The 25,312-nt window shown below is 42.6% G+C and overlaps 1 protein-coding gene across 2 annotated transcripts in view; it reads left to right on the plus strand.

The window, feature by feature from the left end:
• galnt7 (UDP-N-acetyl-alpha-D-galactosamine: polypeptide N-acetylgalactosaminyltransferase 7) overlaps window positions 1-25,312 on the plus strand; it is a 33,756-nt gene that overhangs the window by 1,032 nt on the left and 7,412 nt on the right. The window contains exons 2-10 of one of the 2 annotated variants that reach the window (XM_083930289.1): window positions 670-781; window positions 5,829-6,141; window positions 15,643-15,809; window positions 16,676-16,806; window positions 16,960-17,039; window positions 20,507-20,689; window positions 22,247-22,364; window positions 22,471-22,593; window positions 23,538-23,653. In XM_083930289.1, the coding sequence (XP_083786415.1) occupies window positions 670-781; window positions 5,829-6,141; window positions 15,643-15,809; window positions 16,676-16,806; window positions 16,960-17,039; window positions 20,507-20,689; window positions 22,247-22,364; window positions 22,471-22,593; window positions 23,538-23,653 (1,343 nt within the window). Of the gene's footprint in view, window positions 1-669; window positions 782-5,828; window positions 6,142-15,642; window positions 15,810-16,675; window positions 16,807-16,959; window positions 17,040-20,506; window positions 20,690-20,927; window positions 21,111-22,246; window positions 22,365-22,470; window positions 22,594-23,537; window positions 23,654-25,312 lie in introns of both variants that reach the window. The other variant, XM_083930288.1, reaches the window with a different exon arrangement.

Genomic DNA, 25,312 nt, shown 5'->3' on the forward strand with positions numbered 1-25,312 from the left:
TGTCATAAAGGTTCACAGTTTTGCTACAAGTCCTGCTATTGGGACCATAAACTGTCCCAAATATGTTTTTTACCTCTATTACTTCTATGGTCATGAAGCAGGAAGGGGCGGATCAAAAGTTGTAAACAAAGTCACACTGCAAACACTGCAAATATACATTTATTAGCGACGTTTCGGTACCAGAACGTCATCGGGAACATGGCTGTACGTCTGCTACCAACCCCTTTTTATTGAGCTGAAGTAGTGAAACACTCCGTATACTGTATAGTAACAATCTGTTATTCCTGTATAGTAACAATTAAGTGCCCCATAATGCTTCATTTAGATGGATATGGAGTCCTGTAAAATGATAATGCTTAAAACCCCAAAGGCTTAACACGATTCTTCAGTAGATGCACACATTCCCAAATTTCATAGGGTACATTTGTTATGTATTTATTTATATTTGTATTGTTCTTGTTATAGATGTTATTTAAAAAAAAAGCTTATTAATTTATTACAATATTTTATTGTTATGTAATATTTAGTGTTTAATAAATAATTGTTCAATGTAGTATAGAGTCTAGACCCCCCCTCGCACTGCAAACCATACCCCATCACCTTAACTAACACGTTTTCAGCTGGAAACCCTGCATATTGTTTTATTTTTTGTTGTATTCCTCCATACAGATTGATGGTGGACTGCCCAAAGGAGAACTAGTAGATCAGTTTAAGCCTGTGGTGCCCTGGCCTCATGTGGAAGGGGTGGAGGTCGATCTCCACTCCATCAGACTCAAACAAGGTGAGACGTAGTTCCTTTTTTTTGGCAGTTTTTTTTTTAAGGCAGTTTTTTTTCCAAGCCTTTTATTATAAAGGACAGGACATTGGGTGAAAGAGATGGGGGGAGACATGCAGCAAAGGGCAGCTGGTAGGAGTTGAACCCGTGGCTGCTGCCTAAAGGAACTTCATCCGCTTTACACATAATTTTGAAATGCCCTGTAGACTATAGCCCAACTTAAAATGGCCTGTGAATTGCAAGGCCTTGTAAGTTTTTGAAAGAAGATATAAATAGACATCAGTCAATGAAAGTGCTTGAATTTATATATATTTTGTGCAAGAATAGAAATTGTTCTTTTGATATTTGTATGCCTCTGCACTGGCAAATGCTGTGGCCATTCTTGCAAAGGCGATAATTTAGGAATCCATGGAGGGATTTTCTTCAAATTTGGCACAAACATCCACGTGGACTCAAAGCTGATTAGATTGTGCATGTCAAAGGTCAAGGTCACTGTTACCTCACTTTTGTCTTTAACTCAAGAAGTTGTACAACTTTTCACACAAACGTCTAACAGGATAAATGATGATGTGATGACAGTTTCTATCAAAAGTTCAAAGGTCAATTTCACATCATTATAATTCATCATTTAGGGACAGAGCTGGTGACACTAATCTTCAAACTGTGCTTATTGTAGAGATCTGAAGAAAAATACACTGAATACTGAATACACATTCAATTAAATTCTCCACCACATATATTCTGTAAGACTGGACCATTTGGATGTAAACTGCAACTTGACTGTTTGGTAGAATTTTGTTGGTATCTGTGTGCATTTGTGTCTCCTGCAGTTGTGTTATTGTTTCTCCTGCAGTTGTGTCATTGTTTCATGCACCAACCTGCTAGTTCTCATTATAGAAATTCTCTGTGTTGCAACAGTAATTAACCTTGATCCATGTCTCAAACTATGCCTGGAAAGCCCTTGAAAAGTCGCAGGAACCCTTTCCTACATTCTCTAGAAAAAGACTCGCTAGCTGTTATTAAGCAGGTGCAGCCGAAAAGTGACCTGCCATTTTTCAGGTCGTGGTACGTGTACATGTTTTATTGTTGTGACCTTTACTAACAAGGCGTGTGTGCTGCGTAGTTAGGCTGATACACTTTATCAAAAAAAGTTTGTCAGAAAGTAAATGCAGGCTAGTGAACCCAAAACTTAGAGTAGGTCTGGAAACTGTTACTATACTATATACTCCAGACCATAACAGGTTTATGTTTATGTTTATGGCCCAACAGAGGTTTATGATCTATACAAGTCTGATTATCTTATATATTTTCAGAAGTTGTAGAAATTGTATTTTTTAATCATATCTTCTACAGCAATGGCACCTGATGGTAATAATTGAAACAGGATTTTTGATCCAGGCAAGATATGTAAGGAGGTCCCAACAATTTTCAGAAGCACTATTACAGGTTATCTGCAGGTCCTGTTGATTTGATTTTTTGAAAGTTTAAAAATGAAAAAAAAACTAAATAATGTGTATGAAATTATGTATCTCAATATTTTGACTCTGAATTGAACTCCTTATTTTTAAATGTTCATCAATTCAACATTAAAGAATTCAATGTTAAAACATTTTAAACTAAAAATTTCAATATACCAAATACAGATGCAAAATACAATTTATACAATTCAATGTTAAAAATTCAACGTTAAACAAATTCAACAGGCCAAGTTCAGCTTCAACATTTATTGTATAAAATTCAGTATTCACATTAGGGGAACCAAAGAAGAGCAATCGATTCTAAAATTGCCACAGCAGATATTTAACCTGACTCTCCCCAGATGACTTTCCTTCCTCCTTGCTTCCCTCATCCATCTGGGATCGCTCCATCGCTTTTTATCAATTTCTTTGCTGCTATTCTCTTGTATTGAGCTTGGTAGCTGAAGGCTCTGCCTCCCATTCTACTTTTGGAGACTCTAGGAACGACAAGTAGCCCTGCATTATCAGAGCACAGCGATCTAGTCGGGTAATACGGTACTATGAGCTCTTTAAGATACGATGGAGCCTGACCAATAAGAGCTTTGTAGGTAAGGAGAGGGATTTTAAATTCTATTCTTTAGTGTACATGGAGGATTTGTCGTTAACATGTACAAACTGAGATCTATCTGATAAATACGACTTAAACCAGCTTCGGTTCCTTTAATGCCAATTAGATGCTCCAGTCTCTGCAGCAGGATGTGATGGTCAATAGTGTCGAAGGCAGCACTAAGATCTAGTAAAACAAGCACAGGACAAGTCCTTTGTCTGAAGGTATTAGAAGGTTGTTAGTATTTTTTACCAGTGCTGTCTCAGTGCTATGATTCATTCTAAATCCTGACTGGAAGTCCTCAAATAACTCATTATTATGTAAAAAGTCACACAGCTGATTGGCGACTAATTTCTTGAGGATCTTAGAGAGAAAAGGAAGGTTAGATATAGTCCTATAGTTGGCTAGTACCTAAGGATTAAGACTGGGCTTTTTAAGAAGAGGTTTAATTACAGCTACTTTAAAAGACTGTGGTACATAACCTGCTGATAAAGACATATTAATCATATCTAATACAGGAGCGCTAACTATAAGTTATACTTATTTAAGTAACCTGGTTGGAATAGAGTCTAGGAGAAAAGAAGAAGGCTTTGATGCTGAAATAGTAGAGGTTCATTTGTTAAGGTCAACTGTAGAAAAGCAGTCCAAGAATATATCAGGTCATACAGTTGTTTCTAAGGTTCCTGGGTTTGAAGAAAAATTGGTGCCAGTAGTCGATTTTGTCTCTAATAGTTATAAGGTTATAGGAATACATGGCTCAATAGAGCTGTCAATCTAGGATTGCTTTCATTCTCCTCCATTAGAAATGAGTATTAGGCTGATCTAACTTTACGGAGGCCTTTTTCAGTAATTATATACATCAAATAAGCCATCAAGACAGTTTTTTTTCATATAAATACTAATAATGGTGAAATCCAGGGGACGTGGCTAACACTGATTAGCTCGGGGCAGTATGTGAACGCATTATAACCACTCATACTGCTTAAAATAACAAAAAACCTCTACAGTAGAATGTGAGTCCCTACACATAAACATTAATTGTATAACTAAAACCAATCGAATCTAATAGAGAGATAAAAATACTAAGGCTATTATTAACAACGTCCACGGGAATATTAAAATCTCCTAAAATGATTACTTTACCAGATTTAAGGACTTAATTTGACAGAAACTCTGAGAATTCAGACAGAAATGCAGAGTACGGACCAGGAGCACGGTAAACTATAACAAGTGTAATTGGCTGCACAGTTTTCCAGGTTGAATTTGAAAGATAAAGAACAAGACTTTCAAATGAATTATAATTTGGTTTTGGTTTCGGGTTTATTAATAGGCCTGAGTCATAAATAGCTGCAACGCCTCCTCCTCGACCACTGCCTCGAGGAATATGAGTATTAATATGACTGGGAGGAGTGGATTCATTTAGGCTAACATATCCTTCAGGACACAACCAGGTTTCAGTCAGACAGAGTAAATCAATATGGTTATCTGATATCAAATCATTTACTAATACAGCTTTAGATGACAGAGATCTGATGTTTAAAAGTCCACATTTTATTTTACAACTTTGTTCCTTTTTAGAAATTTTAGAGTTTAAAGTTTTTCTGTATTGCTCCTCTTCTGTTAACTTTTGATTTTATTAATTTAAATTAATAAATTTAATGAATGCTCTACATGGAGCAAAGAGGGGTGTGTAAAGGTGCGTTCACACCGGGGGCGACAGACAATGGTACAGACACGACTTCAAAAAGCGCGACAAGTTACAGTGCATTCACACCAAAAGCATTGGAGGCGATGAAAGCGTCAAGCTGCCATTCAAAATCAATGTAAATGACGCAATGACACGCAATGTTGCTTCGGCGACCTTATGAGCGAAAAGAGCAATGCGATGCAGCGATGATGCATACATCGCGTCTATTGCCTCATCGAGTGTGTTGCTTGAAGTGGAAAAATTCAAGCAACATCGCGTGAAACTGTGCCGCGACAGCCAATCAGCGTTGAGATTGCGGTAAGCGTCATCCAAGTTCTCTGTGAAACATTCAGGGGCTCACCAGGCTCACCAAAGCCGCCATTGTTGCAGTCCTTTGGGGAAACCAGACTGTTCCTATGGATATAATATAATGGCTATAACTCTGACCTGTGGATGGCAGCGACGTGCCTTTAGGCATCTAGTCTCTCTGAAATCCAGAAGAAGAAAAAGGTTAAGCAAGCCGCCACTCCAGAGTAAAGCATCTCCCGGTCTGATCTACCGCAGACTCACTGCCTGAAGAGACAGGTCAGTAAGGCTTTGGAGGTTAAATCATTGACGGTCTGTTCTCACTAAAACACAACGGCACTTTTAAGAGCCAGACACTTCATCTGAGAGCTCATTCCTGTTCTTTTAGAAGCATTCAGACCTGGTTAGCACTAGCATAACTACTCATGTAGCACAACATGGCCGAGCATATGGCAGCTACCCGCTAACTGCCTGTCGCTCTAAATGTGTCACTTGATCATATAATGATAAATATGATCACGCGACACATAACTCGCGTTTCAAGTGTTTTGTCTGTCGCGGCCCCGGGTGAACGGACCTTAAGACTGCGACTCTGCCTCTTGATCCTAACACTGGGTTGTTGTCATGGTTTAAGACCGTAAACAAACTCTGCCAGGTCCTCAGTTGTATCACAGCTGTTATTACCACTAATCATCATTGATCATATTTACCACCATAATTATTATCATTGTCATATTCTATCACCTCAGCTGTGCTTGTTTCTTCTATTCTACTATATTAACTGCCATAACATTGAAGTCATACTTATATTACTATAGATATTATTATAGTTACTCTAGCTACATCTGACATCTGATACATCTGACTGCGGATAAATCAATATTTGTTTCATAGCACTTGAAAAAGAGGGTTAAAGACATACTGTAAGGCACAGTTTTATTAGCACTTCTATGTTGTGGCATATATCATTTTTCTATTTCTGGTTGTTGTTTCCAGGCGACCATCCCCAGAACCCTGACAAGCAGCCCAACCAGAAGCAGGTGATCCAGCAGCAGTATGTGACATTCAAACCCCACACACAAGCCTACACCAGCCCTGTCCTGAAGAAAGATATCCTGGGAAACTTGGAGCCCAAGGAACCTGAGCCTCCGGGGGTCCCTGGCGGTCCTGGAGAGGGAGCAAAGTCTTTTGTCTTGGGTCTAGAGTACAAAGATGCCGTCCAGTCTTCCATTAAAGAGTTTGGCTTCAACATGGTAGCTAGTGACATGATCTCACTGGACAGAACCATCAGTGATATTCGCCATGAAGAGTGAGTACTGCTGTTCACACTGACTGCCATTCTGCTGCCTTCTTTACTCACTGTAATCAGCCCCAGATTACTATTATAGCAGCACTTCACCAATTTAATCCTAATATTGCATGTCTATATTGATATCCCACTACACTTTACCAAGGCATGGGCCGGTTTGAGTTCCAGACGGTATTATAACCTTAAGCAAAAATATCCGAGTTTCGCTGTATTGCAATTACAGCTCTAAAATGTATTATTTTGAAATGTCTGGGTAAAAAACAAAGACCGTATTTACATTTACATTGATGTAAATTATTTCAAGTTGATCCCTATGGGGCATTGATGTGACGTTTGTGTTTGGGTTAGGGTGAGGGAGATAGACCCATCTAGCTGATACCAAATTGCCAACATTACCATGATCGCCAGGAGCTAGGCAATGCTAGCAAAACAAAAAATTAGCTGGCATAACAGAGCTAAGATGTTGTGACACGTGAGTCACCAACACCTTTTAATTTGTTCTATAATGTACAGTTTATAGTTGTAACATACAAATTAGTTGTAAATACAGGACACTATGGTAACACCCCCACACAAATGGCCACAGTCGAGGTCAAGATGACAGAGTTAGCATGCTAATCCTGACAACTAGCCTCAGAGGTAGAGTGAGGGCCAGCAGCTAGCTGTCACTCAAGAGGCAGCGCTCCTAAATATTCATAAATTTTAACCTCCGACAGAATAAAAACTTGCCTGGTACGAAAAAATTCACCCCCCTCAGAGTTGTCATGGAGATATGACCTAAACATACAGACTGGTATGCAGACATACGGACAGAATGTTTTTTTGTACCAGGCCTTAAAAATGTAATTCCAGCGCAAAATCATCCCATGGTCTTTTTCGGACCTTACACTCATTAAATAAGCCATTTAGACAGTTTTTTTAGTTGATCAACTATTAACGGAGAAATCCTGGAGTGTCGCTAACAGCCGAATGTGGCTAACACTGATTAGCTCGGGGCAGTACGGTGAAGACATTTAGATGTTTTTTAACCACTAATACTGCTCAGAATAACACCAAACCTCTGCAGCAGCATGAGAAGAGTCCCTACACAGAAAACAAAGCACCAACAATGTAGTTAGTGAACCCAGAGTTTATTAAAAGAGTGTTTTAAAGACTTACCTACTGGCCCCTGTACCAGCTCCTCTCATAGTGAAGTCCATTCAAGTGGATTACCAAAGTCAATCCCAAAGGAAGGAGCCCATTGATGATTTATTTATGTAACGGTCTCTCCTTCCAGTTTATTCTGGGGACATGGAAAAAACAGTACGGTGCGGTTGATGAGAAATCCTCCATAGCAGTCACACAGCGTGTTGCAGTATTCAAGGATTCCAGGCCACGGTGAAAACTGTCACTCTGTTGACAGCATAAACATTCTTCTTCAGTGCACATAATAATAATAATAATACATTTAATTTGAGGGCGCCTCTCTGGGCACTCGAGGACAACGTACAATTGTAAAATAGATAAAAATAAATAAAATAGATAAAAACACTAAGAAGGAAATACAAAACAGATAAGAAAAGACAATATGGATGGTTAAGTGGGGTAGGCAGTCCGGAATAGGTGAGTTTTTAGTTTTGATTTGAAGTGTGTGAAAGAGTCCAAGTTCCTGAGATCCGGTGGAAGTGCGTTCCAGAGTTGGGGGGCAGAACGGCTGAAAGCCCTGCTCCCCATGGTGACAAGGCGGGCGGGGGGGACAGAGAGGTGGACAGAGGAGGCAGATCTGAGGGAACGCGAAGGGGTGGCGATGTTGAGGAGTTCAGACAGATAAGGAGGGGAGAGGTTGTGGATGGCCTTGAAGGTAAACAGGAGTATTTTGAATTTGATGCGGAGTTTCACCGGGAGCCAGTGGAGTTGCTGCAGAACAGGGGTGATGTGGTGGATGGAGGGGGTTCTGGTGATGATCCGAGCTGCAGAGTTCTGAACCAGTTGGAGTTTATGTAGGTGTTTGTAAGGTAGACCGAAGAGAAGGGAACACATGAGGGCGTTTGGTGTTATTTTGAGCAGTATTAGTGGTTAAAAAACAATAATGAATGCCTCACCCTACTGTCCAGAGCTAATCAGTGTTAGCCACGTCCGGCTGTTAGAGACTGTCCCGGATTTCTCCGTTAATAGATAAAAAAAAAGACCATGAGATGATTTTGTGCAAATCATCACTTAAAATTGTGTGTGTGCCTGCGTGCCTGCGTGCCTGCGTGCCTGCGTCAAATGAGGCCCGCCAAAGTTTCATAACAAAATGAAAATAGTTTTTACACTTCTCAACGGATGGCTGTCCATATTGTCTGCCCAGGTGATTCAACTCAGCCAGTCAGTAAAGGCTGCTTGTTTAGGAGGATCCCTCACGTTCCCACATTTCCTCCATGGCGATGCACCAAAACTGTCTCTTGGTCAACTTTGTGGCTTTGTGACTATGTGGCTATGTTGCAACCTATGTTGGCAACCTCCGGACTTGTCTTGATACATGGATCCTGTCTAGTTTATCATGCTTTATGGGTGTGACCTTTTTTCTGTCATCTCTATTTATATCTGTAGACCATCTGTTGTAAACACTGTTTAGTACACTCACCCTGCTAAAATATGAAAATATAATGTAAAGCGTTGCATACTGACTGACAAAAAACTATTTGAAGTGGACTCAGCAGGGCTCCAGAATGCGACCAAATGGTCGCATTTTGCAACCAAAATTTGAGAGTGTGCGACTGAATTTTATGTCTAGTCGAACATGCGCAACCAGATGTCTTGCCATATCAATCTGTAAGAGGCTAATAAAAAAGTGACAGCTAATAAGAGTGACAGATAAGACAGGAACAATGTGTAAGCAGTGTAAGAAGATAGTGCCATCAGCACAGTAACACAAACCCGTGAGCCCCGCAGCTAGTCACAGGATTTGACAGCCCCGAAGCCTCCATATATGATGAGCTGCAGACAGACTGCAGCTCCCGAGCCGAGTGACAACAGAAATTTACTAAAACAAAATCTGATCTGATCAGTCATTGTAGGTACGGTTCATATGTTTAAGAGAAAACTCGGTCATGAGTCGATCGACTTAATAAAATAGAAACGTATCTGTTCTGTGAGATGAGCGAGTGGAGCAGTGCATGTATGTTGATGTGCCCGGGAAGGGGCCGTTTTAGATGGTTTACCTTCTATGTTGCATCTCCAAGAGCACAATAAATTTATGACACTGAATTTTAAACGGCACATTTTAATTTCTGCATCTATTATTGATTTGTGTGCCCCTAAAATTTCTAGTTGTGCCCCTAAAATTTTCAGTTGGGGGCCACATTGCTCCTAGTGAAAAAAGTAAGTCTGGCTCTGCTCAGGGGTCGGAGACAGATGATTGGACTCATCATCTTCCAGTGGGCAGCCCTACTTGACCTCAACAATCAACTGAAAGCAAACATAATGCTAGGATCAATGATGTCACCCTAGGCTGTCTGCATGATAATTTCAAGTAGGTGAACACATCACAGCAAGTTGGCCTAGATATGTTGGTTAGATTTTAAATAAACAATTTAAGAAATGACAGTGATTCAGTCAGAGTGAAGAGGAGGAATGAATTGATGCGTCTTCACTTAATGTTATACGTCTGCAAATACGCACACACACAGCCACCTAGTTATTTGTCTAATATATATATATATGTGTATATGTATATATATGTATATATATGTATATATGTATGTATATATGTATGTATATATGTATGTATATATATATATATGTATATATGTATGTATATATGTATATATATATGTATATATATATATATATATGTATATATATATATATGTGTATATATATATATATATATATGTATATATATATGTATATGTATATATATATATATATATATATATATATATATATATATATATATATGCAGTGGGGAACCTTCAGGGCCTTCTACGCCTAAATAAATAAGAAATAATAATAAATTCAATAATAATAATAATGAAGTATTCAATAAAAAAAATATATATATATATATATATTTTTTTTTTATTTCTATCGCATTTTATTTAATACAATATATTAATACATTTTCTCTCATCTTTGTTCTAAAATTAAGCTTTCTGTCAAGTTCATGTCCTGAAAACCTGTTATCCAATCATAATGGTCTGTCTCTATTAAGGCCAGGTTAGCTGGCTCATTCATTGGTTAGGACTTCACGAATCCCGGGGAAGGCCAAGCTATATGTTTTGGTGTGGTGAGTGACGGGCAAATCGACCAATCACGGTTTGATTTCAAGAGGGCGGGAATTAAACAAAAGATCGAAGGCCTTCATGAAGTCCAAGCAGCGAATCTATGCAGAGTGGTGAGAGCGGTTGATTTAAATGGCGGAAGACGAGAGTGACGTTGTGGCTAGCTTGATAGCATCGCCTTTTTCAAGGCGGGCCTTCACAGAAAAACTTGAAATAATAAAAAACGGAAGACCAACTCCAGAGCTGGAATTAAAAGAAAAGGTTAGGAAAGTGGAAAGGCATTTCAAGACCGAAAATTATCAGCGGTATCCATGGATGACTGGCTGTAAGGAAACAAACAGGCTGTACTGCTGGAGTTGTTTACTTTTTACAACTGACAAGTCATCCACCTGGGTCAGCGGCGGATTTGTCAGCCTTACAAGTCTGACAAAGTCAGCCCATCGACATCAAGATTCTGCGGCACACCTGCAAGCGATGGTCAATTTGAAAACTTTTGGGGACACAAGAATTGATCTTCAGCTAGATGAGCAGCGCCGGAATCATACAACGGCCCACAACAACAAGGTCAGGCAGAACAGAGAAATCCTGAAACGTCTCATCAATGTCGTCACATTTCTTGGAAAGCGAGAGCTGGCATTTCGAGGACATGATGAGAGTAAAGATTCTGAAAACAAGGGGAACTACTTGGAGCTTCTGGAGTTTTTGGCTGGGTATGACAGCCCTCTGCGCTGTCATCTGGATTCGGCCACTGTTTTCATCGGCACCTCCAGCAAAATTCAGAATGACCTGATTCAATCGGTGGCAGATGTAATGACCGAAGCAATGAGGGAGGAGGTGAGGAACACGCCTTTTGTCTCCGTTATGGTAGACGAGACAACTGACGTAAGTAACTCTGCTCAGATGTCATATGTCTTGCGTTACACCACTGACGGTGGTGTCAAGGAGTGCTTTTTCCAGTTTGGTGATGTCAGTGGTGATAAGCACGCAGAGGCCATAGCTCGTCAAGTTTTGGAGTTTCTGGAGGACTGTGCCTGCACCAATAAAGTAATTGCCCAGTGTTACGATGGAGCTGCAGTCATGGCCTCTGGACTGAATGGGGTGCAAGCTAAAATAAAGGAAAAAATTCCACAAGCTCTCTTTGTTAACTGTTATGCGCACTCTCTGAACCTCGTCATGTCTCAAAGTGCTGCCAAAATCAAAGAGTGCAAAAATTTTTTCTCCCACCTAAGTGGCCTCGCAGCCTTCTTTACAAGGTCAGCCAAACGCATGAAACTCCTGGATGAAATATGCCAGCGAAGACTGCCCAGAGTGACTCCCAACACGGTGGAACTTCTCATCACGTTTGGTTTGCACTGTGTATGAGCGGAGAGAAGAACTCTTGGAGCTCTTTGAATTCATTGTTGACAACCACAATGATTTTGATGCTGATGCTGTACACAGCGCTGATGGATACACTGCACTGCTGACGGACTTCGAGTTCTGCTTTCTCCTCGCCACATTCAACTCCGTGTTTGCCTACTCCGACGTGCTCTTTGGGATCTTGCAGAATAAGGAGTGTGACATGCAGTTCTGTTTGTCCAGCATCGAGGACTTTTGCAGAACCACAGAGAGAGAAAAGGCAAAATTTGACTCCATCTATGAGGACACTGTGCGCGAAGTCGGGGTTCCCAGCGGGCGCAGGGCACGGAGAGTCGGAGATATGCGCGCAGCGTACCAGCGGCTGCACAGTGGATCCTGGACAACATCCTCACTCAGCTGAGGAACAGGTTCAAGGATCATGAAAAACTCATGTTCCTTGCCCTTCTGGACCCCAAGAAGTTTACCTCACACAGAGAAAACTTCCCCAGCTCTGAGTTCCAGAGCCTCACGGAAAGCTACGGGCTGCATTTTGACCTCCCCAGGCTCAAGACTGAACTGACGGTCATGTACAACATGGCAAACTTTGAGGCAAGGAGCCCAGCAGACCTGCTGCACTTTCTGACTCTTAAAGAGCTGACTGAGAGCATGCCGCAGCTGTATCACCTCACCTGCCTGGTGCTGACCATCCCCGTGTCCACCTCCTCCATGGAGCGGTCTTTCTCGGCTCTGAAGCGCATCAAGACGCACGCTAGGAACAGTACTGGACAGGACCGCCTGGGAGCTTTGGCACTGATGTCCATAGAGAAATGACTTCTTTTGGAGCTCAAATCAAAGGACAAACTTTATGACGCCGCCATCGCCCACTTCACAAAGAGAGACCGACGAATGGACTTTGTGTTTATTTAAGGTAGGCCTCTGTTATAATACACCTTGATTATTATTTCAAGGGATTAAGATTACTGGCCAAGTGGACATTTGGGAATTTGTATTTATTGCGGAGGTTGTCCCAGCGCAAATTGCCTTGAATTCAGTATGTGATCAATCAATCAATCAATCAATCAACGTATCAAACGTATCATAAGTGTGTGGTTGGATTTTTCAGAGGGTTTTTATTCTCTTCATGTTCACTTGTCTGTCCCTTTCCCTGTGGAGAATTAAGGAGGTATAGTAGTAAAATTGTGACTTCAATTTATTTGACATCGGTATTCATTGCGCTATGCGTAATTGCGCATGGAGAGGCATTTGCACTTCATTGCAACTTTAAAAAATAGTCTTTGTATTACAAGCTTTGTGTAACTTTTAAAATTGTATTGTAGATTGATAATGCTAATGAATTTATGTGTGAATGATTTGTCATGCGCCTTGATTTCATAGCGCTGTCCAAGGTGATGAAATGAGCCTCTGTGTCCGCAGCGTCACGGGGTGACATTCTGGGTGACCTTTTATATTTCCAGATTTTCCGAAGTTAATGTTGAGAATGTTTCTTGTTGCGGAGAATGTTATTGACGTTATGGTCTATTTGTTTACATCCTTGTCATCGTTAATTAAATTTGCACTTGTTAAACCCTTTTAATTCGTTGTACTGTTGCTTTTTTCCGCGATGTTTTTTTTTTCTTCTCGGCGGTGAGGTGAGGCCCAGCTGTAGTGCTCACGGTTCGCCACTGTATATATGTATATATATATATATATATATATATATATATATATATATATATATATAGCACCAAACCAGTCAAAACCCCTGATGGTTGACTGTCATTTAGTAAACACACACACACACACTAACACAGAAGGCAGTAAGGTGTGACTCATACTCACAGGCTCTGATTAACCGGTCCGACAGATGCTTACACACTGTTGAGCCAGTCCTTCAACATTACCACATCACGGATGCACCATGTTTGCTCCCACCCAGTGTTTTCACAAGCTCTAACACAAGCTGATTGTTTTTCAGCTACATTTTGTTCTATTGCCTCCGAGGTAAAATCCAGCATCAAGCAGAGAAAATACATTTACATCCAGCCTAAAAGGACAAGGGCACATCAAGAACCCCAATCCTCTGTTCCAAAAGCACTGCTTTTCATTGGATTGTTACCTTAGAAGTATGGATCAACATATTCCATACTTTCTACAGACAAAGAGCAGTTATTGTGATTTAGACACTGAAATGCCAAGAATCCAAAAGTGAATGAAACAAGAACCTGCAGGACAAGTGGTCACATAGTACAGAGTAGAGCAATTGCTTATGACCTTTCACCAACTCCAGGATACACAACTGTCCAGCCCAAGCCAATATTTGAAAATCAAACAGGTTATACTAGAAAAGGAAATACAGTATTAGCAGCCACCTTTGAATGTTTGACCTCTTTACCAAACAATCTCCTCCATCCATCCAAATTTACATTAAAAAAATAACACAAACTTGACACTTTTTCTCAGTCATTACTCATTCAAACCATTACACAGATATCACACACCTTGTTACAATAATTGGAATTCACTTTTTGAAGTGGTGTTATGAACGCTGATGTTCTTTTACAATAGCTCTCCAAATTATATTTTTAAAGATGTGCTCCTTAAACTCAATTAGATCTTGTCTCATAATTGTCAGATTGAGACTTTTTCTTCAGTAGCAGAGTAATCCAGGTGATTGTTGATGTATGGTGTGAACAGGAACTGCTAGCAGCTATAGCAGCAGCAGCAGCACGTTTCATGGTAGATATATGCCAGAACTTAAACAAAGATTTAGTCAAAAAACACTGAGGTGTACTTTTGTAGGATTCAAACTTAATATGGTCAGTAGTATTTGGTTGATTTCTATATCATTTTTCATCTTCGACACGTCAGACTAACTGCACTTTAATCTGAGCATCCTCCCACTACAAACACGACCTCCTCTTGTTCAAGAAAATTGATGCAATTCTGACTTGTATTTTTTCCACTTTTAATTTCCTCCTGAACCATTCACTAGCCATCTGGCTGATGGATGATTCCATCACTAATATCCTGTCCATGACGAGCTCCACCAAACGGGTGTGACGTGGTCAAACTGCATTTGATGACTAGAAGGGTGACTATCCAAAACTTAGAGTAGTCACCAAGAGGCTGAACTAGGGAAACCTAGCTCGACATGCTGGCTATCAATCATCCACATATACTTGAATGAGTTTTGTAGTGTATTTGCAAAGATGAAGATGTTGTGGCATCCAGTATGCTCCCAAAAGTTTGGATGCTTACAGCACAATCTCCAAAATACACAAAACAGCAGATGTATGATTTAACAGTATAGAAAAAATAGCGGTTAGCAAAAAGTTTAACTTCTTCCGTCACCCCATCACCTTCCATTTACAAAACTAACCAGGTGAACAGCAGATAGGCATAACTACCAGCACCATTTGACCCAATTACCATAAGTGACCAAAGAATCGGTCTTCCAATAACGATGCCTCTACCTGACTCCTACATTTTCATCCACTCAAGTGACATGAAGTTGAATGGCCTTTTTCAATACAATGGTCTGATCCGGCTTGGCTGGGTGTGTCAGTCTAGCCTGGCTGGGGATTTGCATTCCAGTTACAGTCTTCAATGGAGTGGCTTTGGCTCTGATAGTAGCTCTGTTTATATTGACCATCTTTGTATCTTAGTTATTTCATATTTTTAGTTTCATAAAAAGTACCTGAAATCACAAACACAAAGGATATAGGAATATTCTACATGTCTCTCTCTCTCTGTTGATTCTGTGGCGCAGCGCTACACATTGGTCTATGTAAACACTGAGTCAGCTCGGCATGGTTTGGCTTGCCAATGGAAGAGACCTAGTAGAGAGATGGCAGCAGCATTTCTAATGAGAGCCTTTAATATGAATGTAACTGACTTGCACTCTGTCTCACTTCCTCAGGTGTAAGTACTGGCATTATGATGACAGACTGATGACCTCCAGTGTGGTGATAGTCTTTCATAATGAAGGCTGGTCTACACTGATGAGAACCATCCACAGTATCATCAAGAGGACTCCCAGAAAATACCTGGCTGAGATAGTCATGATCGATGACTTCAGTAACAAAGGTGGGTTTACTTTCCTCACATACAGTATAGGGGTTGGGGAAAATATAATCTTGATTGTATTGTATCTTGGGCGGCTGTGGCTTGGTGACAGAGTGGGTCGTCCTCTGTTCGAGAGATTGGTGGTTCGATCCCCATCTCCCCCTGGTCCACATGTTGAAGTGTCCTTGGGCAAGTCACTGAACCCGGAATTGCTCCCCGTGCTGCGCATGGGTGTGTAAATGTGGTGTGAATGGTTAGATCAGATTAGATGGTATGTAGATGTCCACTGCCATCAGTGTGAATGTCTGTGTGAATGGGTGAATGTGACAGACACTGTGAAGCGCCTTGAGTAGTCAGATGACTAGAAAGGCGCTATATAAGTACAAGTCCATTTACCATTTACCATTTGAACAGTTCAGTATCAAATTACAAACATAAGCCCTAAGAGGATCTGTCATACTGAATTTCATGTAGCATAACTCTGGCTGTAACAGTGTAAGTGTGGTTAAGAGGGTGTGAAGAACTGTACTAGACTTTCATAAAATCCCAAATTTTCCAGGTGTCAAACTAAAGTGACATATAATGGTGTAACATGTAGTACTGAGTGTGTTTACATGGACATGAATAAACCGTCTATGATTGAATGATTCTGTTATGTACGGTAGTTGAGCATGTTACACCAGATCCCATTTTCAGAAACCTGGATGAGCCTTTATCCCTTTTATGGGAGAGCTCAAAAAGAAACCAGGATACTGCTGCATGTATACACTTAAACCAGGTTAATTGTATTTGTCATGTATACAGGAATATGAACCCTCATAACCTGTGTGTGCGTGTGTGCCTGTGTGCGTGTGCGCGTGTGCGCGTGTGCGCGTGTGTGTGTGTAGCCCATCTGAAGGAGCGTTTGGAGGAATACATCAAGCAATGGAATGGTCTTGTAAAACTCTTCAGAAATGACAAGAGAGAAGGACTGATCCAGGCCAGGAGTATAGGAGCCCAGAAGGCCAATAAAGGACAGGTATCATGTATATTCTTTAAGATGTGTTAGTATTACAAAATTGCAATAGCAACACTAACCCACATCTGGTAGCATTGATCAGATTAACACATGACATTCTGGTTTAACAGAATGGAGCACAGACATCCAAGTGTTTGTTTGTTTGCTTTCTAGGTGCTGATCTACCTGGATGCTCATTGTGAGGTTGGAATCAACTGGTATGCTCCACTGGTTGCTCCTATTTCAAAAGACAGGTAACACACACACACACACACACACACACACACACACTCTTAGCTGTCCATCGTTTCCGAAGATGACGCTTGCTCCAGGTATTGGGTTGGGGAAGGGTGGGGGGGAGGGTGGTGGGGAGGTAGGCTCAGCGTTGCCGCTGGTGCCACTTCTCGTGGGCGAAGAGTCCGATCCTTGAGCCGCACACTCGCCCGCAGATGGAACACGGGAACCCAGATGCCGGGGGAACATCAGCCGCCCGCTGGTGTCGCTGGGTGCGCCTCTCAGATCTTCTGTCTTGGTTTGTTTTGTGTATCTGAGACACTGCCGTGGCACAGGTTCCCTGCCAGGCAGATCTGTTGGTGGCTGCTTCCATACAGACAGAGCCAGTGTTGTGGAGGATGTCTGTATGGGGCGTTCGATCCTCCCAGGACAGACCCTGGACCTTCTGTAGGCAGCGGATGTGGAAGGCCTCTAGGTTGGTGATGTGCTGACGGTATGGGGTCCATGACTCTGCCCCGTAGAGCAGAGTGGAGAGACAAACAGCATTATACACAGCAACCTTGGTGCTGACCTTCAGGTTGCTGTTTTCAAAAACCCTGCTGCGCAGGCGTCCAAATGAAGATGAGGCTTTATTGATCCGGGTGTGTATTTCTTTGTCAAGGGAGAAGCATGAGGACAGAGTGGACCCAAGGTAGGTGAAGTGATCCACTGTTTTAGGTGGGACACCGTGTATGTGAAAACTGGGGGGTGTGGGGGCGGGAGTGGTGAGATGGGACATGACCTCGGTCTTTTGAGTGTTAACCTGTAGGCCAAAGGATTGATACAGACTGGATATTGTGTTGAGGGCATGTTGCATAGAGTCTGGGCTGTGAGCTATGACGGCACAGTAATCAGCATACTGAAGCGCACAGATTTGGCGGGTTTTTGTCTTGGTGTGGGCCTGGAGCCTGCAGATGTTAAAGAGGCTTCCGTCAAGGCGGTATTCCACATGGACACCGTCTTCTTGTCCCATTACCCGGTGGAAGAGGCAGGTTACGGCAGAGAGGAGGATGTTAAAGAGCACCGGAGCCAAGAAACAGCCTTGCTTTACCCCAACGTTCACCTTGAAGGACTCTGATTGGAGTTCTCCTGTGAGCACTCTGGCTTGCATCCCATCGTGCAGCTGTTTTAGGATGCTGAGGAACCTGGGTGGAACCCCAAGTTGGGTGAGATGTTGCCAGAGCAACTCACGGTTGACGGTGTCGAAGGCTTTGCTGAGGTCGATGAGGGCTATGTAGAGGTCTTTGTGGTGTTCCCTGCTCTTCTCCAACAGCTGCCTCAAGACAAATACCATGTCTGATGTTGATCTGGTCTTCCGGAAGCCAGCTTCTGATATGTGCTCAACCAGTCTTCTGAGCATGACCTTGGTCAGGACCTTCCCTGCGATGGAGAGGAGAGATATTCCGCGGCTGTTGCCGCATACTGCTCTGTCTCCTTTCTTTTTTATAAATTACCACGTTTGCATCCTTCCAGTCCTGTGGGATTGTCCCATGTTCCCAGATGTTGTGGATCAGGAGGTGCAGGCGACGTGTGAGGATGTATCCTCCGTGTTTGAACACCTCTGAAGGGATTCCATCGGGTCCAGCGCTTTTGTTGTTCTTCAGCCCTGCAATGGCTTGCTGGATTTCCGAGTAGAGTGGTGGGGTGTCCAGGTGTGTGGTTGTTGGCAGGTCTGGGAGATTATCCAGGATATGTAGGTCGACTGGGTTGGTGTGGTTGAGGAGATTCTCAAAGTAATTTGCCCAACGGGCAAGAATCTGGTGCCGGTCCTTGAAAAGCGTGGACCCATCAGCTGATCGAACCGGGGCAATCGCCCGCTTCCTGGGGCCGTACAAGGCTTTTATGGCATCAAAAAAGCCTTGGGTGTTATTGCAGTCTGCCAGATTCTGGATCTCTTGCGCCTTTTGCACCCACCAGGTGTCCTCCATAGTCCGGAGGGCTCGCTGGACTGCTGTTTTTGCTGCAGCAAAGCTGGATTTGAGGGTGGGAGATCCAGAGCAGGACAGGAGAGCTTTGTGGGCCTCATGCTTGTTGAGGGTGAGGGTGCACAGACCTCACTCCCACCAGCTTCACTCCTACCAGATTAACCTCCAGTGGCATGAGAGAACCCATGACGACCTTCGTCTGGCAGGAGCTGCAGGGGGCTGCCGGTGGTCCGGTCAGTTGGACTCCGCCTGTGCCTGTTCCCAGGTGCAGGTTTGTTTTCGGGGTTTGCTCCCCTAGTCAGGCTGAGGGTCGTCCAAGGTCTTTATTGACCCTTCTGTTGCGCACCTGCTAGCACACGCTTTTCTGTTGGGGTCTGCTCCCTTAGCCTTTGTCTCAAAAGACTATCCCATAAGGCAGTGGGGCTATTTGCCCATAGCTGGGTCAGTGGTTGATGGGTGCCAGGGCGTGTCCACTGCATGGTGGACCTGCACACCGCATCTCTGGGGCCCACTGCTGCTCCCAGATCCCCTGCCGGTTCAGCCTGGTGCAGCAGGACACCAGTTACCGTGTGTGGCCACGAGGAGGCACAGCAGGGGTCTTGGTGAAGGAGAGGCTATGTACTGACCTGAGAAGACTTACGCACTCGGCTTCCTTTACCCAGGACTGGGTTGGCCAGCGGCAGGGACTAAGGGAGGGAAGTCACATGCATCTCTACATGCAACGTCTACCTAGCATGCTGCACTAGACGCGTCACAACACCCTGTGAGCATTGCACACACACACACACACACACACACAGCAAAGGGCCGAACCCGCGGCTGCTGCCTCGAGGACCTTCAGCCTCTTGACATCGGGCGACTGCTCCAACCACTGTGCCACCGGCCGCCCTGTGGCTCCATTTTTAATATCTATCAACATTAAGGCATTGAGTACTGTATCTGCTGTAAGTACTGTGTATACTTTTTGCTTGTTCCAGGAATGATTTTGTGATATGACGTGCACCTTAATTTGCCGCACATTTTCTCCTTTCTTTCTCCACAAAAGGTTTCAACGTGTGTAAACCACAGAACTGTTCAGCCTGGAGCGCTGCTTTTTGCAATCACTGCTGTCAGATTTTTGAATGACACAAGAGGAATGTATTAACTCCATATCTTAGCTGTAAAACTCACTCACTGAACAGCATTGAAAGGAATTCACTATAGTGTTGGACTAATTATCACACCCCAATACAGACAAAGGCCTCTCTGTGTGTGTGTGTGTGTGTGTGTGTGTGTGTGTGTGTGTGTGTGTGTGTGTGTGTGTGTGTGTGTGTGTGTGTGTGTGTGTGTGTGTGTGTGTGTGTGTGTGTGTGTGTGTGTGTGTGTGTGTGTGTGTGTGTGTGTGTGTGTGTGTGTGTGTGTGTGTGTGTGTGTGTGTGTGTGTGTGTGTGTGTGTGTGTGTGTGTGTGTGTGTGTGTGTGTGTGTGTGTGTGTGTGTGTGTGTGTGTGTGTGTGTGTGTGTGTGTGTGTGTGTGTGTGTGTAGGACAGTATGTACGGTGCCACTGATAGACTATATAGATGGTAATGAGTACACTATGGAGCCCCAGCAGGGTGGAGATGAGGACGGCCTGGCTAGAGGAGCATGGGATTGGAGCCTGCTCTGGAAGCGAGTACCGCTTAGCCAGAGAGAGAAGGCCAAGAGAAAACATACCACCGAGCCCTACCGGTACTCACACTGCAGCCAGCATGCTAACACTCATCCCTTTTCTCTTTGTGTCTCCATCTCCCATCTCTTCATCCCACCTGTCCTGTCCTCCACCGTGTCTTGGTCTTTGACACCCCACCCAATGTCTTGGTGTTTCTACCGGCACTGTCGTCCGTACTTGCCTGTTTTTATGTCCACCACCCCTACACCTCTTCCCCCTATGTATCTTGTATGCATGGACCCTACCCCAATCTGTCAGAACGGTGTGCACGGTGCCTCTGATCGACTCCATCCACGGCCAGAGCTTCAGCATCGAGCCCCAGGGTGGAGGAGACCAGGACGGCTTCGCTAGAGGAGCCTGGGATTGGAGCATGCTATGGAAGAGAGTTCCTCTGGGAGACAAAGAAAAAAAACTACGAAAAACTAAGACTGAGCCATATAGGTACAGAAAAACCAATGCCTGCTGACTAATCTGGACAATGTCAACTCAGAAGACAAACATATCCAAACTAACCTGGACAGATGCAAATGACATATCTAACATTAAGCCTATCACTACCTCAACTAACTCGAAGAAATGCTTATCTTAAATCAGGTGTGAAAATACTGAAAAACAGCTCATCTCAGTAGAACTTCCTAAATGAACCTCAAAACCAGACATTGAATTAAAGCCAGGGTGTACGGGAACCATCAACTGATTTTTCATTTTAATGTTTAACTCTTCAGATGTTTACGTTTGGAAAGCTTTCAGATATATCAAGTATATGATTGACCATTACTGCATATCACATGTAACTAACTAAACCAATACTATCTAGCTCTGATAAGGAGTAGCTTACTACTGTCCTGTCCACTGACTGCCTATGTGCTTCAATGTTTCTTCTATGGGGACTTCTATGGGTTTAATGTGCTGTGGGCCCGTTTGTTGACTTTAGTGGGATTTACTCTTGTACGTCTTCTGCTCTTACTCTGATGTTTTGCTGTAACTACAGTCCTTTGGGCTTATTTAGTAAACCCTTTCCTGTTTTTTTGGAGTACGAATCTACCTTTTCTTTTCAGCTCACTTGAACTACTTCAAAGGGCTATGACAACATAACAGGGTTGGCTTCAGTGAGAAATGATATGGTCTGAATCTAAAAGCAGAGAGAGACAAGTTTGTGCTGGGACATTTTTTCGGGTCTACATGGGAGCTTCTGATGTGAATCGGGTTCGGTCCGGGGCACCATCACCTTCCCCTTGTCACTTTTTCATTCATCATCTCTTGTCTTTTGTTCTCCACTTTCCTTCCACTAATTTCTTATTGTGCTCAGCTTTTGTGCTTTTGTGATCTTATGTTCTGTGTGATGTCATTGTGATTTATACTAACTGACTGACTGTGCTGTAAGTAAAGGCAATGTAGATGCCAATCTTTAGACAGAAATGAACTGTTTGTGTGATTCTTAGACCAACCTTTAAATAATTGGTGATATGATTATTTGAAGCTTTAGTGTGAAGAATAATGTTGAACTCAACAGTAATGCACTTGTCTTAGCATGTGACTGTGTCTGTTTCTGGATGTGTGTGTCTTCATACCTGAAGGTCTCCAGCCATGGCAGGCGGCCTCTTTGCTATAGAGAGAGACTTCTTCTTTGAGCTGGGTCTGTATGATCCAGGACTGCAGATATGGGGAGGAGAGAATTTTGAAATATCATACAAGGTAGACATAGAATAGAGCGGAGGCTGAATGGCCATACACACAGCATTTCAAAGAGTTTAGAGCAATATTCTTATTTTAAATTTTGTATTTCTGTGTGTTTCTGTAGATCTGGCAGTGCGGTGGCCAGCTGCTGTTTGTACCCTGTTCTCGTGTCGGCCATATCTACAGACTTCAGGGATGGCAGGGCAACCCTCCTCCTGCACATGTTGGATCCTCACCCACTTTGAAGGTAGAGTAAGTCACGCTTTGAAACTTTGTAGATGCAGCAGTGTTTCCCCTAGGATGGAGGTGTAACAGTGGAGTTGAAGTGCATGTGTGGGGAAAAATGTGAGCCTGCAGAGTGCGCCCTGCTGGGAAGGATTCTTTAGACCTAAGTACATACAGTACTTTTATAAACAGTTACATATCTGGAAATTAACACCAGCCATTTTAAATTTAGTCATGGTCTTTTAGATGAAAATGCACATGACAAGTCATTTAACACACACTCTCATTTTAGACTTTTTCTGGGCAACATTAGTTCAAAACACTGTCACTCAACAGATCAATGTATGTTATTTTACAAAGCAAACTAATGGAACAGAATAATAATAATAACAGAATGCATTGGACTTGTAACAGTGTTGCTGTTCATGCTGTTTCTTTAATGAAGGCAATGTAGCCTAACTAACACATAATAACTGTCTCAGAAGGAATCTATATAATGTCTGAGATGAAAGCTTCAGTGCGTCCAGTGATTGTATTTGCTCTTCTGTTACTGTGAGATACTCAAATGAAATTGCAGGACTGTTTTCCCTTCGGCGAATGATAATATCTGTAATAAGCAGGCGGAGCATCTAACAGCACGCTTGAGCGTTAGCGATAAAATTAGTTTGGGTACATTGTTTTTGATTGTCCTAACTAGATGTGAGCGACGCAGCATGAATCGTGTGTGTGTGTGTGTGTGTGTGTGTGTGTGTGTGTGTGTGTGTGTGTGTGTGTGTGTGTGTGTGTGTGTGTGTGTGTGTGTGTGTGTGTGTGTGTGTGTGTGTGTGTGTGTGTGTGTGTGTGTGTGTGTGTGTGTGTGTGTGTGTGTGTGTGTGTGTGTGTGTGTGTGTGTGTGTGTGTGTGTGTGTGTGTGTGTGTGTGTGTGTGTGTGTGTGTGTGTGTGTGTGTGTGTGTGTGTTTTAATAGAACTATGTCCGTGTTGTGGAGGTATGGTGGGATGACTATAAGGACTACTTCTATGCCAGCCGCCCTGAAACTCTCACTCTAGCCTACGGTGACATCAGCGAGCTGAAACGCTTCAGGTATGACACACATACAACAAAATATGAATCATCAGTTTAGATTTGTATTCTACTGTCTCACTTTATCACACTTCACTGCTAGTTACAGTGTACTGATTGATTTAATTGTGCAAAGAAACATCAGAGTACAAATGGACAAAGACAAACACATTTAGACATGTAGTCCACCTAGAGCACGTGTACAATTGTCATCGGATAAATGGTTCAAACAGATTTCAAATCTAAAGGATAATGGATCCAAGGGTGGGAGTTTATTCAGGGCGGATCACAGGATGCCACAGCTGACATCTGTCTCCTGACAGCGTTTGAATACCTCAGACTGTTTTTCAGGCTGTACGAAAGTATAAACAGGTTGCAAATAACACTGAAACCAGTGAAATTGTTATATAATATACGTACTTGTGATATGCCTGATGTTAAGAACGAAGCCAAATGACAAAATAGGTGGCCATGTCAATGCCTGTTCACAATACTGTAAACATCAGTAAAGTCATTTACAAAACGTTTGTGTTGTCAATCTCATATATCGTTATTAATCTGATTTAAAGTCAATTTGTGTGCTCTTTAAGCTTTCATACAGCGTGTCAATAAAACAACCAGTGTGACGTGTTCGTAGTGTAGCTGTATGCTGTGGCAAACTGTGAACAGCCCTGATTGACTGGTGATACAACATCTATCTACAGTCTGTTGTGTTTTATATTAAATTCTGGGGATGTTTATCTTTCTCATCACAAGGATATTCTAGACCATAATGTTAGTTATTCACCCAGAGATACAGTGGGTAGGGAAAGTCTTCAGACCCCCTTAAAAGTGATTTAATTTGCAGCCATTTGCTAAAATCATTTAAGTTGATTTCTTTCCTCATTAACCTACACACAACACCCCATTTTGACAGAAAAACAGAATTGTAGAAATGTTTGTATTAAAAAACAAAACATGAATTATCACATGTCCATAAGTATTCAGAGCCTTTGCTATGACAGTCGTATATTTAACTCAGGTGCTGTCCATTTCTTCTGATCATCCTTGAGATGGTTCTACACCTTTATTGGAGTCCAGCTGTGTTTAATGAAACTGATTGGAATTGATCAGGAAAGGCACACACCTGTCTATATAAGACCTTACAGCTCACAGTGTACGTCAGAGCAAATGAGAATCATGAGGTCGAAGGAAACTTCCCGAAGAGCTCAAAGACACAATTGTGTTAAGGCACAGATCAGGCCGAGGTTCCAAAAGAATTTCTGCTGCACTTCAGGTTCCTAAGAGCACAGTGGCCTCCAAAATCCTTAAATGGAAGACGTTTGGGACGACCACACCTCTTCCTAGAGCAAACTGAGCAATCAGGGAGAAGAGCCTTGGTGAGAGAGGTAAAGAAGAACCCAAAGATCACTGTGGATGAGCTCCAGAGATGCAGTGGGGAGATGGGAGAAAGTTCCAGCAAGTCAACCATCACTGCAGCCCTCCACCAGTCAGTGTTTTATGGCAGAGTGGCTCAGACAGAAGCCTCTTCTCAGTGCTCGACGCATGAAAGCCAAAAAAAACACACAAAGGACTCTCTGACTATGAGCAATAAGATTCTCTGGTCTGATGAGACCAAGATTGAACTTTCTAGCCTTAATTCTCATCTGTATGTTGGAGGAAACCAGGCACCTCTCATCA

The sequence above is a fragment of the Echiichthys vipera genome, assembly GCF_963691815.1.
Source record: "Echiichthys vipera genome assembly, chromosome: 2".
Classification (NCBI taxonomy): Eukaryota; Metazoa; Chordata; class Actinopteri; order Perciformes; family Trachinidae; genus Echiichthys; species Echiichthys vipera.